We start from the raw sequence: 13,200 nt of genomic DNA, 5'->3' as shown, positions 1-13,200 counted from the left end.
AAGAAGTCTTCTATCAGCCATTCCTGTCGTGAATAACAATATCACTCAGATACGTCATGTATATCAGATGTCAGAGCAGATTGAATTTTCTTATTTTGCAGAAAGAAACGTGGGATCAACGATGTTATCTGGTTTGGATTGTATCAGAAGCGCAAGGACTGGATATATGCCGATAAAACTCCATTCAGTGAAAGGGTAAATAGAATAATTGACAAATCTTTTCGTTTATATATATTCAGTTCCTGTGCAATCTGGAGATATAAATTGTTAAGATCTCCATTCATACTTCCTAGGTTTTAATGATCTTTCAAGGGCCAAATACCTTACATATGGATAACAAGTTCAGTGTTCATTTAGTTTTCATCCATATATAATATGTTTCTTTGAAAGAAACAAGTAGAGTTTTGTATGTAGAGTTTTTCACATCATGAGTGGGGCATGGTAAATTTTGATTTTAGGTGTGATATGAGAGTTATATTTTGGGTAAATTGCTTTCAATGTTCATGAGACCTTTATGGCAGGAAGTAGTAAAAAGAGATTGTGTGGCTGTTTGCGCGGCCTAATTTATGTGGAAGCCCACTTATCTTCCAATAATGTGGTGTTCATGGCTGTGCATACGGAATAGTTTGTCAGTAACTTGCCATGGGTCAGTGGCACAACTCACTATCACAAGTGAAAATTCTTGTGGATGGCATTAAACAACAATGAAATAAATATTTTTTTTTGGCCCGTTAATACAAGGAATGCTTGCTCTTTACTTGTCATTGTAAATGAAATGAAGAATATGGTGTAAACTGTTTCAGGGAGGCTTTGTCAACTGGGACAAGAATGAACCTAACGACATGCACGTTGCTGGCAAAAAGGGAGCTGACTGTGCTGTTGTCAATCCCAAAACTGACTGTAGATGGAGGGACAGGAGCTGTAAGGCTGAGTATGCCTACCTGTGCGAAGCGCCACTGCGGTACTATGGGAAAGGCAAAGGACGAAGCCGTGGATCTAGTAAAGAATGTAAGAAACGCGGCAAGAAAGGCAAGGGTAGCTCCAGTCGAAATTGCAAAGGTAAGTCCAAAGTACCTACATTATTAGAACAGTTCTGATGAAGTGATCCTGATGATGTGTGGTACACCTGTGATTATATATGTATTTATCATGTTAACTTTAATTCAAACGTCACAATAGATAGGTAATGTAGATTTACCGTTATTGGGAAGCTCTTTTAAAGGAATTTCTTTTTGGGGATTCTGTATTTTTTGTTCCTTGGAGTGAATAATGTAATAAGAATGAACAAAATGCTGGGCTTTGCGTTAAAGGTAGCAGCAAGACGCTCCTTCTATGAACGTGTCTTTACCCAAAAAGTTTGATGCAAGTACAGTTACAAGTTTTCAAGTAATACATCTATTTCCCTTATTAAAAGAGTCTACGCTTCTTATTTCAGAAATATTTAATGAAAAATGGACAAAACAAATTATTCATAAGTCTAAAACATAAATTTACTTAGACGAAATCTGACTATTTTGGTCTGAACTAACATTTCAGTTGGTTATAATTAGCTTTTATAATTTTTCTTTAATATTTTAAATAGTTGCAAAAGTCTGTGCTAGAGGAAAATAAAAAATGTACCATGCCTGTTTTTTAAGTGAAAGAACAAGTTGATGCTGAGTGTCCTTCAGGAAGTTTCACCAACTCTAAAAACAACCGTTGCTACAAGTTCTACAAGAACAAATTGGCCTGGCAAGAAGCATATCAGTATTGCTTGAATGAGGGAGGAAATCTAGTTGTCTTTGATGACGAGCAAACGATACAATTTTTGAAAAAGAAGTAAGCTTTTTCTTGATGATTCCATACATATCTTCATTTGTATGTATGCGTTTGAATACTGTTCTTGTGTCATATACAAAAGGTCACAACTTGTGATTTTGTTAGAAGGCCCACCATCTTTCATTAGTCCACGCATGGAAAATGTTCGATGAAAAAGCCATAACATGTCATATGCATGCCAATTACAGATAACAGCATAATAGAAGCTTCACCCCTTTAAGCCTGTAAAATCAGTAATAATGATGAGAAATACTGTAACTGTTGCATAAAGAATACTTGAATCCTTACAATTCCGTCTAAATGCTTGTTGTTAGCTTGTGTGGTGTACCAGTTCATTGTGTGTTCTATTTTTAGAGTGAAGAGTGACATCTGGATCAGTTACACGGATAAGCTAGAGGAGGGCAAGTTTGTGATGCACGTGGGCGACACATCAGTGCCAGTCAAAATTGACTTCTGGAAGAAAGGACAGGTGAGGCTGGAAGCTGAAAGGAAATAAATACTCGTTACACCGCCCCCCCACCTCCCCCCACGCTCACGCAAGGGCAAAGTAAAATTCCTGACATTTTACTCAAATGACCATTTGGCATATCCTGATATAGATTTGCATATAAGTTTAATGTGCATGTTTGGCAGAGTTTTGTGCCCATTATTCGGTTTCTCTGAGCCTAAGACAATTTAGAGTTTGCAGAGATGGTCATTGTGACTTTTGCCTTTTTTGTCTGACCGTTGTTACCATCATATCTCTAACATGAAAAGCATGTTTATGGAGTTTTCTTGAGATTATCATCTAAACCTTCACGACATATGCAAGACAGAGGAGTGCTGCAGTGGTACTGCTGTTTTTGTAACTCATTCCGCAAACAGTACTACAGTGCAGTTTGTTTGAGAGAACATCACCTTTGACTAGTTTTTTTTGTCTTTGTTTAGCCCAATGGCAAACGAGAGCAGAATTGTTTGATGGCGACCGTCAAGGACAAGATGAAGGCTCAGGACAAGAAATGCTCAGAGTCCCGTAACTTTGTCTGTGAGTTCCGCAGAGCAGCTGATGTTGCCGTCGGTAAGAAAACAGGATATTTATCATCTACCATCAACCCTTTTAAATGTAAGGTGGACCTAAGATAACCTTGTGTTCCTATGATATCTATAGTGAATGTTGTCTTGGTGATACTTATTGTGCTAAAATGGTTTTGTGGAAAGGTTTGCTGTCGTTGCGTTATATTTTTATGGGCAAGTACAAAGTATCGATTTATGTGAATTTTACAATTTTCCAGAAGGTTATGGTCGTACCTTCGACACAAACCTCAAATCACATTTCTAAGGTTCTCAGATTCAGGTAAAATGTTCAAATTAGTCATTTTTTAAATTTGACGTCATTTACTTTACACAGTATGTAAATACGCCATGGGCATGAAACGAAAGCAAAGCAACTGTGGCTCTTCTCATAGATAGAGTGAAAGAATTCACCAGAATTTGTTCACTGCTTAAAATTTCTTTGCATACAGTGAAAAAAACTTGATCATTATGAAGCTGATACTGTCATCTCAGTGATCACATTGACACCCATTTTTGATTATAAGTATTTGAGACATTTTTAACACTAACATCGGGTTCAATTATTCCGTGTTGTGGGCGGTGTATTGTTGTTGGCTTTCTTTGGACATGAACTTAATTCTTATATTCTTACAGATTTTACACAAGTTTTTTCACTGAGGAAAGGCTTTAGGCTCGTGAGTGAGAAGAGCTACACCATTGATGACATACCAGATGAAAACAAATGTGCCAGAGTTTGCGACCGTCGCAAAAAGTGTCTTGGAATCAACTTTTTCAAGAAGAAGAAGAAGTGAGCTATTGTATTTGCCATATAAAAATTGAGTTATTTGGATGAAAGTATAAGTGTAATGGTTCAGTTTGAATTCAGGTTTAGTTCTCTTTAAACCTATGGTCCGTGTTTGAGAGAATTAGCCTTGGAATTGGTGGGACTTATTAGCACGATTGTGAGACTCCCTCATTGTGAGTTGAAGTAATTTGTCTTTCGCTATACTCAGTTTCTTCTCGTACATGTGTACTTAAAATACAGAGGAAAATGCTTACTTCAGCATGGCACAAAACAAGGATCATTAAGTGAGTAGCCCATATGAAAATGATTGAGCGTCAAAGATCGTTAAGTGAGTAGCCCATGTGAAAATGATAGAACCTCAAGGATCATTACGTGAGTAGCCCATATGAAAACGATAGAGCGTCAAGGATCATTACGTGAGTAGCCCATGTGGAAATGATAGAACATCAAGAATCATTAAGTGAGTAGCCCATAGGAAAACGATAGAGCGTCAAGGATCATTAAGTGTAACCCATATGAAAATGATAGAACGTCAAGGATCGTTAAGTGAGTAGCCCCTACGAAAATGATAGAACCTCAAGGATCATTAAGTGAGTAGCCCATGTGAAAATGATAGAACGTCAAGGATCATTAAGTGAGTAGCCCATGTGAAAATGATAGAGCGTCAAGGATCATTAAGTTAGTAGCCCATGTGAAAATGATAGAGCGTCAAGGATCATTAAGTGAGTAGCCCATGTGAAAATGATAGAACGTCAAGGATCATTAAGTGATTAGCCCATAGGAAAATGATAGAACGTCAAGGATCATTAAGTGAGTAGCCCATATGAAAACGACAGAGCGTCAAGGATCATTAAGTGAGTAGCCCATGTGAAAATGATAGAACGTCAAGGATCATTAAGTGAGTAGCCCATATGAAAACGACAGAGCGTCAAGGATCATTAAGTGAGTAGCCCATGTGAAAATGATAGTGTCAAGGATCATTAAATGAGTAGCCCATGTGAAAATGATAGAACGTCAAGGATCATTAAGTGAGTAGCCCATGTGAAAATGATAGAACATCGAGAATTTGACCAAACACGCCCACGGAGCAATGAAGGAAAAGGAAGAGTCATGCATGAAGGAAAGTTTATCAGATTTTTTCCTTACAGGTGTATAAATGTTGTCATACATGTGCAGTATATACTTTCCTATGATGACCTCAAAAGAGAAAACATTTTGTGTTAAAAGCATGTTGTTGTTTGTTATTGTCCTATCACACGGTGACTATTATGACATTTTTGCCTTTTTCTTATCAAGGTGTGAAATTCTATCCGATAACATCTTCACCGTGGAGAAAGGCAACCTTGAAAAAGACAAAGACTGTGTATTTGGCAGCCACAAGTCCAGAAGATGTAAGAATTGTGTTTAAGTATACCAAAGTTATCAACTTCAACTTACACAGTCGTTTCGCAGTGGGCCATAATACAGTAAACATGTATTTGCTCTTTTGATAAAGTAAATATAATGTCCACCCAAAAACCTGACTGTTTGTTACCACTAACAGAAGTAAATGTAATGTCCACCCACCGACCTGACTGTTTGTCACTACTAACAGAAGTAAATGTAATGTCCACCCACAAACCTGACTGTTTGTCACCACTAACAGAAGTAAATGTAATGTCCACCCACCGGCCTGACTGTTTGTCACCACTAACAGAAATAAATGTAATGTCCACCCACCGACCTGACTGTTTGTCACCACTAACAGAAGTAAATGTAATGTCCACCCGCCGACCTGGCTGTTTGTCACCACTAACAGAAGTAAATGTAATGTCCACCCACCGACCTGACTGTTTGTCACCACTAACAGAAGTAAATGTAATGTTCACCCACCGACCTGACTGTTTGTCACCACTAACAGAAGTAAATGTAATGTCCACCCACCGACCTGACTGTTTGTCACCACTAACAGAAGTAAATGTAATGCCCACCCACCGACCTGACTGTTTGTCACCACTAACAGAAGTAAATGTAATGTCCACCCACCGACCTGACTGTTTGTCACCACTAACAGAAGTAAATGTAATGCCCACCCACCGACCTGACTGTTTGCCACCACTAACAGAAGTAAATGTAATGTCCACCCACCGACCTGACTGTTTGTCACCAATAACAGAAGTAAATGTAATGTTCACCCACCGACCTGACTGTTTGTCACCACTAACAGAAGTAAATGTAATGTCCACCCACCGACCTGACTGTTTGTCACTACTAACAGAAGTAAATGTAATGTCCACCCACCGACCTGACTGTTTGTCACCACTAACAGAAGTAAATGTAATGTCCACCCACCGACCTGACTGTTTGTCACCAATAACAGAAGTAAATGTAATGTTCACCCACCGACCTGACTGTTTGTCACCACTAACAGAAGTAAATGTAATGTTCACCCACCGACCTGACTGTTTGTCACCACTAACAGAAGTAAATGTAATGTTCACCCACCGACCTGACTGTTTGTCACCACTAACAGAAGTAAATGTAATGTTCACCCACCGACCTGACTGTTTGTCACCAATAACAGAAGTAAATGTAATGTTCACCCACCGACCTGACTGTTTGTCACCACTAACAGAAGTAAATGTAATGTTCACCCACCGACCTGACTGTTTGTCACCACTAACAGAAGTAAATGTAATGTTCACCCACCGACCTGACTGTTTGTCACCACTAACAGAATGTAACATAAATACCAACATGAATATGTACATGTAAACTGTGAACATGTATATATTTGAGACATGTTATGTATCCAATAAAAAAGTTTAATCCCTGGTTTGCTGTTATCTTAAGCTATTCACCAGCTGATTATGATGATCACTCGATTTAAATGATCTAGTGCCTGGTAGTATTCTTGCTGCGGACAAATGACTGATGGGTTTGTGTTGTAGTTTCCCACTGCCCACGAGAAGCTGACATTCGCAATCAAGATACCGGCATCTGCTACCAGTTTTACTCGACGAAAATGAACTGGTTCGATGCTCAGACCGAGTGCACCAGGAATGGAGGCCACCTAGCAATCGTTGACAATGACGCCACCTACAAATTCATTAATGACAACTCAGAAGGGTAAAAAATAGTTTTTTGATAAATTGTCTTTTTACTGGGTTGTTAAAAAAAGAGGGTAAGCGTTCTAGTGTATCACAATGACCCAGGAGCCCCTCACTAATGCGAACGATTGAGACTCAAGTTTACTTCATTCTGGCCGCCGTCGTATAAGTGAAAAGTTCTCAGTGTGGGGTAAAACACCAATCAAATAAATAGATAACTGTTTAAAAAAGACTGTGTAATACCACTGATTTACTGTAATCACATCAGGGACTGGGTTAAGTTTTCTAAAATTCTAGTAGTTTTCATCTTACATATTTACATTGTTATTGCTACAAAGGTAGATCTTTTCGTCGTAAGTGCTTGAAGAAGAATAATTTGTGGAACACGTACCACACTTTTTCAGTCATTTACGAACCTTTTATAAAACCAATAAAAAGATGTAAAAATGGATACGTTAATGGCTTGATGGAATATTTCTGACTTCTTAACTTGAAAGAACAGGATTGATCAGCTGGTATCACTTACATTCTCACCATTCGTCTAGAATTCAGAGATTTTGAGGTACATGTATGCTCAGTTTTCAGCCATTTCCTTCATGCTTTACGTGTTTTTTTGTTACAGATTTAAAGATGTATACTTTATCGGCTTTAATGATTTGGACATGAAAGGAGACTTCTATTGGCAGTGGAATGACATTCGTGTACCAGTTGGGAAAACTTTCTGGAAAAAAAAGCAGGTGAGTGTAAAAACAAAACAAATTGTTTTCTATTTAGATGTACATACATACTGCGGCAATAGCCATTAATCTCCTGACGTTGCTGTGAAATAGTCTAATGGTGAATATTGTAACACGGGATGCTTTCTTGATGATCTGTTAAATGGCATTGGGTAAAAGTTAGATAGCCATCTTCCCCGTGGATAACACCGTGGTGAAAGGCTTTCGGTGAAAGGCTCACCAGGGAAAGGTTCATTTGGGAGAAAGCTCATCTGTTGAAAGGCTTATCAGATGAATACTCACCTAACAAAAAGCTCTCACTGTGAAAGGCAAAACATAGAAATGCTCTCTTGAGTGTGAATGGAAAACCTCAGCTGGGTCAGAGGCTCAATTTTGCGCGAAGGGCTCATTTGGGTGAAAGGATCAACAGGTTTAAAGGCTCACTTGGGTGAAAGGCTCACTAAAAGGTTTACCAGGGAGAGGCTGACCATGCAAAGGTTAAGATTTATGCGGGTGATAAAGGATATCAAATGGCCATATGGCCAGATCTTGTGGGTTGAGTGAGTGATTAGGGTTATGTTAACGGAGACATAATGATGTCCTGTCTTCTGTGTTGAACTCTGTCAGTCATTATGAGCAGAATCAGGAACAATAATGTGATGACTTTCAAGCGATACTGGAACATTGCGTGTTTATCAATGAAACCGTAAACCGTCTCTGCTATCATTGGATGAATGGACTGCCTGATCTCACCGGTGAATCAATCCCTGATTGAGTCTCCCTATCATACCTTTTATGTTAATGTTTTTTCTTTCACCAGCCAAATGACCCTGACCAGGAACAGAACTGTGGTGCGGCTACGGCTGGCTCCAAACAGGAATGGCAGGACAAACCGTGTGAGGAGAAACGTCCCTTCTTGTGTCAGTTCCCTCCCAAAGGTTATAGGCCTGATGCTGGTGAGTAGTGCACGGTGTAGTACCACATGCAGTGTGGGTCTGTAAAGGGGAGCGTACAAGTCAAGCCTTAAATGAGAACAAGAGTGAAGGAGCTTTTTTGGACATGCTGTAGGCATGTTTATTTATATCTGATTTTCTTATGGGGGCCTCCGTGCCTTTGTGGTTAGTGTACTAGCGCAGCACAATGACCCACGAGTTTCTCGCCAATTCAGTCTCCACTTGTTCACGTCAAGCTCTGGTTGGCTTCCTTTCCGGTCATGCGTGGGGTGTGTGTGCAACTTCCTGCTGATGGTCGTGGGTTTCCCCCGCGCTCTGCTCCGGTTTCTTCCGGACATAATGCTGGCTGAAGTAGTATGTATGCAAATGAAATATTCTTGAGTACGGCGTAAATCACCATTTTAAATGAAAAAATAAATAATTCTCTTTTGCGCACCCTTAATATGCTGATAAATAAACGCTTGGATAAACGCAATAAATAAGATAATAAACGGAATAAATAAGAGAAATAGATTATAGAGAAAATAAAGAGGAAAACCTAGGCACAGATAAAGCTTTCACAAGTACGTACATGTAGTTGAAGGACACTGTTAAATTTGTTAATGGATGTTCTGACACTGAAAATATTTAGCTTTAGTCCACAACACTGTTAGGGTAAAGTTTCTGTAACGCGTGCTCTCATTAGATCTTCAATTGGGAGGATTATAGACCTGACTTTGAAACAAATTTAGAAAATTAATGAAACTTTTTTTAATCGCTTTATGAAACTTTTTGTCAAATGGTTAGTTCACAGTGTTTTGAACACTGCAAAGATGAAGGCATTTGTGTTGTAGTTATTTCATACAGTTGAGTACATACATGTATATGTATGCTTTCCAGTGGAAGATGAACTCTACAAACGTTGTTTTTTTTTTCAGCTTGGTTGTCCGGTGTTGACAAGTATGCTGGTCTCCATCTGAGAAGCAAGGAAGACAAGTATAGCAGAGAAAATGTTGACCCAGAAACCTGCGCCCGACGATGCTTCCAGAGAAAGAAATGTCTTGCATTTGATTACAACAAGAAGAAGAAGGCGTAAGTTCTCTCAAACGACGCGCGTTCTACACGTACCTCTGGATTATTAAGGTCATACGCTCCCTCTTTTTTCAAAATATGTAATAAGGGTGATTCCATTGTATGCTAGATTTCTTATGGATGACAAGCCTCCCCTCCCCAACCCCCAATAAAAAGATAAATAAACTAATAGATAGATTAAATATTCTGCGTGAATTCATTCAGAAAATGAGGAAAGAAATAAATGGATCTGATGTATCTTATTCTGAAAAGTCAAATGATAATAATCAGGCAAAACATTCACAGGCCTGTTATTCTCCGTGGTATGTATTTTTGTGTTCAGGTTTATGGACTAAAGTCACTTTCTTTGTCTTTACAGTTGCCGTTTCTTGCACAACAGCAAATTCACCCAGCCAAAACGTGCCAAGCCATCTAAAGATAAGGATCACTATGTTATTAGGCTGAGGCAGTGTAAGTTTGATATGTGTTCGATCTGATTTGCAGTGATATTTGATTCACGTTTGGTGCCAAATACATATGTGTATCACATCTCACAAACCTGGGACACTGTATTTCACGTAAATTTAGCATTTTCCATTGCCATATTTTCCTTGATTTTGCTTGAATAATTACATATCAGAAAAACATAATTGCTAGCATAAAATGTATTATTCTGAAGCCGTATTTGCATCTGAAATTGCATTTGTACAAGCAAGTATTTGAAATACAGTTATCTGAATGTAGTGTAATATTTATTTGTGGACCATTTCTAGCATTTGTTTGTTAATGCAGTATCCATCTTTTCTTGTTTTCTAATATATTTTGGTATAATTTTAAAATAAGAGAATTATACTTGTTGTCATATAAAACAAAAATGTAAGGTAACATTTGCTGTGGTGTTGTTGACTTTAGATGCTCATTGCCCAGAAGGAAGTATAAAGTTACCGAAGAGTGACCGATGTTTCAAGTATTTTGATGAAAATGTCAACTGGCAAACCGCTGAGAGGAAGTGTGGTCGTGGTAAATTCCCTGGTAACCTGCTTATTATGGATAATGACGAGGTATTCAAACTGTTCAAAGGCATTAAGAAAAGGTAAGATATAGGTAATGATTTTGGCCTGCTAGTTTTAATACCCTAAATCCTCAACCAACTGGACCACGGACATATTACATGCTTTGGCATATGAGCGGAATGCTGTCTGTTGTGGGCAGATTATTTTATGATTTTTGGGCAATATATTTTAGTTTTCATTATCATGTGAACCGTGTTTTCAAACTGCATCAAAAGTTGCACTCTTGACACTTGTCGAATTAGCAGATTTAGGGTAGGTCAGTTCAACTTATTAACGGAATGAAGATAATCTGTGTGTTTGAATAATGTGATGTGGAACAAAGCATGCACAAAAAATCAACTTAAATAAGTCAGTACCATTGCCTGCAAGCAAAGTACAAAATGTGATCACATTTATTAACATCAAAACCTATTTGTTATTTAAACAGATATTAAAGTACATGTATAATAGTCTACATGTATCTAATCATTTTGTTAATGACATTTTTGTGATTGGCAGGTTTAAGAAAGCCTTGTGGACTGGTTGTAACAGGCGAGGGGCCAGGGACTTCGGCTGGAGCGTATTCGGCGACCTAGAGAAGCTCAGTAAATTCCAGAAATGGAAGGGAGGAAAGGTAACTATAGAAGAATTGCCCTCACTGATTTGTCAGGCTTCATTCCTGTTGTAGTACCTAACCTGTACAGTAGCGACTGTGCAACTATTCAAATCTTATAGGATATAAACCACACGAAAAGAGATCCGCAATCCTCAGATTAGCAACGGCATTTTTCATTTGCTTTTATTACCCAGGATTTAGCCTAACATCTAAAAAGCAAAAAAGCGTCTTTTTTTCATTTTCGCCCTTTGTGAAGAATGTAAAGAAATGTAATCAGCATATATAAACATTCTAATCAAATGATGTGGTTTGGAATTGTAGTTCTACCTTGGAAATCTGATATTAGACTGCACCTGTACACGCCAATATGCTGCACGCACTGGAATCTGGTACTTAAGGGTGCATGTATTCTGAACTGTTACAATATGCTGTATTCGTCGACCGTAATATTGGTCAATGGTATTTGCATGTAGATTTGCTTATGTGATTAATCAGCTGCCTTATGTGAGAGTGCATGTGATCTTATGTGGTGACGTTGTACCTATCTACATTCAGTGATGCATTTTTATTTCTGGCTCTTATTATCTTCTAGGCCAAGGATGATGACAAAAAGCGTTGTGTTCAAGCTCGCAATGACAATTTGGAATGGGAAGCTGAGAACTGTAACAGCAAGAGGCCATACGTGTGTGAATACCGCCCCGCAGGGGCCAGCTTCACGGACGGTTAGTTTTCTGAAATGAAAAAATAAAGCAGCCATAGTTTATGCCTATGTTGTTTTCTGAGGGCACAACATTCTGAGTTCTATCCGAGTAAAACATTTTCTATGATGAGGAAAAGAAAACTATAATTTATTTGGCTAAAAATTCAATTCAATGGTTCGGCTAAAAACCATTCAATTGTTTACATTTTTGGTCTGGTACATCTCTAACTGTTTGTTTTTTTGCAGATACAATGAGGTCATTCCAGAAGTTCCATGGGCGTCAGCTCCGTGAGCCTGACCTAGAAATCATTGAGAAATCAAAGGATGAGGACTGTGCTAACAAGTGTATTGATGACGACTCATGCTTGTCTTTCAACTTCAACTATAAAGCTAACCAGTGAGTTTTTGTCATAATACAGACTTTCTTACAACATTCGCTGTGAGTCCAAAACTTGTGGACTGTACTAATTACAAGTACATTAACGATGATTCATGCATTTTTGTCAGCTTCATCTATGAAGTTTACCAGTGAGTTTTTCTCACCATGCAGACTTTCTTTATGAACATAAAGCTTTTTGGCAAATAGCAGTGAATCTTGGCAAATTCAAAAGTTTGCAAAAGAATATGTCTTGATCATGACTACTACACGAGTACCACTGGTTAAATTAACATAATGTATGATTAATGTAACTCCAAATAAGAAATGTAATGTGTGTATACATCTATACTTAATGTCAAAACCAGCATTTCACTCTTGATGATGGTGAAATGAAATGCTGAAATATGGAGTGAACATTGTTTAGAGTTGCCATACCAATATAGTGTTCTTGTATTCAAAAATACAATTTGATTGTATCTATTTCTGAGTGCATGTGTAAAGGTGGTATTGAGAGCATGTGATTGTTTACAGGTGCGAGCTGTCTAAACTGAGCCGATTCACTACACCTGAAGCCCTGGAGAAAGTAAAGGGATATGTTCATTATGTCCACAAGGGGAGACAGTGTAAGTGCAGTTCGCCAAACACCAGTCTATTGGGATTTCTTTTTACAACAAAATGATTTTGTTTGTTTGTGATACAAGTGTATGCCATCAGTGTTACTGAAAGTGCCCTCAAATGAACTTTTGGAAAAAGTTGTAACACGCTTTTTCTTTTTTCGTTAGAATAATTTAATTTTAAACACTACGTCCATGTCTCCACAATTATTTCATTAGAGACAACAAGCTAAGCCGAATGCTGTTGGTGTGATCTCAATAACATTAACAGGTCTGAAGATACCAAAGCTTGTTAACTTAATATACATGTATAATAACATATTATATGATTTTCTTTTAAAAAATAAGTGAGAAACGGGAAGCTCTTGATAGATTG

The 13,200-nt window shown here is 38.1% G+C and overlaps 1 protein-coding gene across 1 annotated transcript in view; it reads left to right on the top strand.

Moving 5' to 3' along the window:
* LOC135461826 (IgGFc-binding protein-like) overlaps positions 1–13,200 on the top strand; it is a 60,654-nt gene that overhangs the window by 14,774 nt on the left and 32,680 nt on the right. The window contains exons 16-32 of the mRNA XM_064739073.1: positions 102–195; positions 804–1,059; positions 1,638–1,818; positions 2,173–2,287; positions 2,746–2,875; positions 3,505–3,658; positions 4,952–5,046; positions 6,586–6,763; positions 7,367–7,481; positions 8,281–8,416; positions 9,331–9,484; positions 9,843–9,934; positions 10,376–10,556; positions 11,035–11,149; positions 11,724–11,853; positions 12,078–12,228; positions 12,742–12,833. Coding sequence (XP_064595143.1) covers positions 102–195; positions 804–1,059; positions 1,638–1,818; positions 2,173–2,287; positions 2,746–2,875; positions 3,505–3,658; positions 4,952–5,046; positions 6,586–6,763; positions 7,367–7,481; positions 8,281–8,416; positions 9,331–9,484; positions 9,843–9,934; positions 10,376–10,556; positions 11,035–11,149; positions 11,724–11,853; positions 12,078–12,228; positions 12,742–12,833 — 2,369 coding nt within the window. The remainder of the gene's footprint in view (positions 1–101; positions 196–803; positions 1,060–1,637; positions 1,819–2,172; positions 2,288–2,745; positions 2,876–3,504; positions 3,659–4,951; positions 5,047–6,585; positions 6,764–7,366; positions 7,482–8,280; positions 8,417–9,330; positions 9,485–9,842; positions 9,935–10,375; positions 10,557–11,034; positions 11,150–11,723; positions 11,854–12,077; positions 12,229–12,741; positions 12,834–13,200) is intronic.

This window comes from Liolophura sinensis, chromosome 1 (genome assembly GCF_032854445.1).
Source record: "Liolophura sinensis isolate JHLJ2023 chromosome 1, CUHK_Ljap_v2, whole genome shotgun sequence".
Classification (NCBI taxonomy): Eukaryota; Metazoa; Mollusca; class Polyplacophora; order Chitonida; family Chitonidae; genus Liolophura; species Liolophura sinensis.
This window is presented reverse-complemented; position numbering and strand designations above follow the sequence as displayed.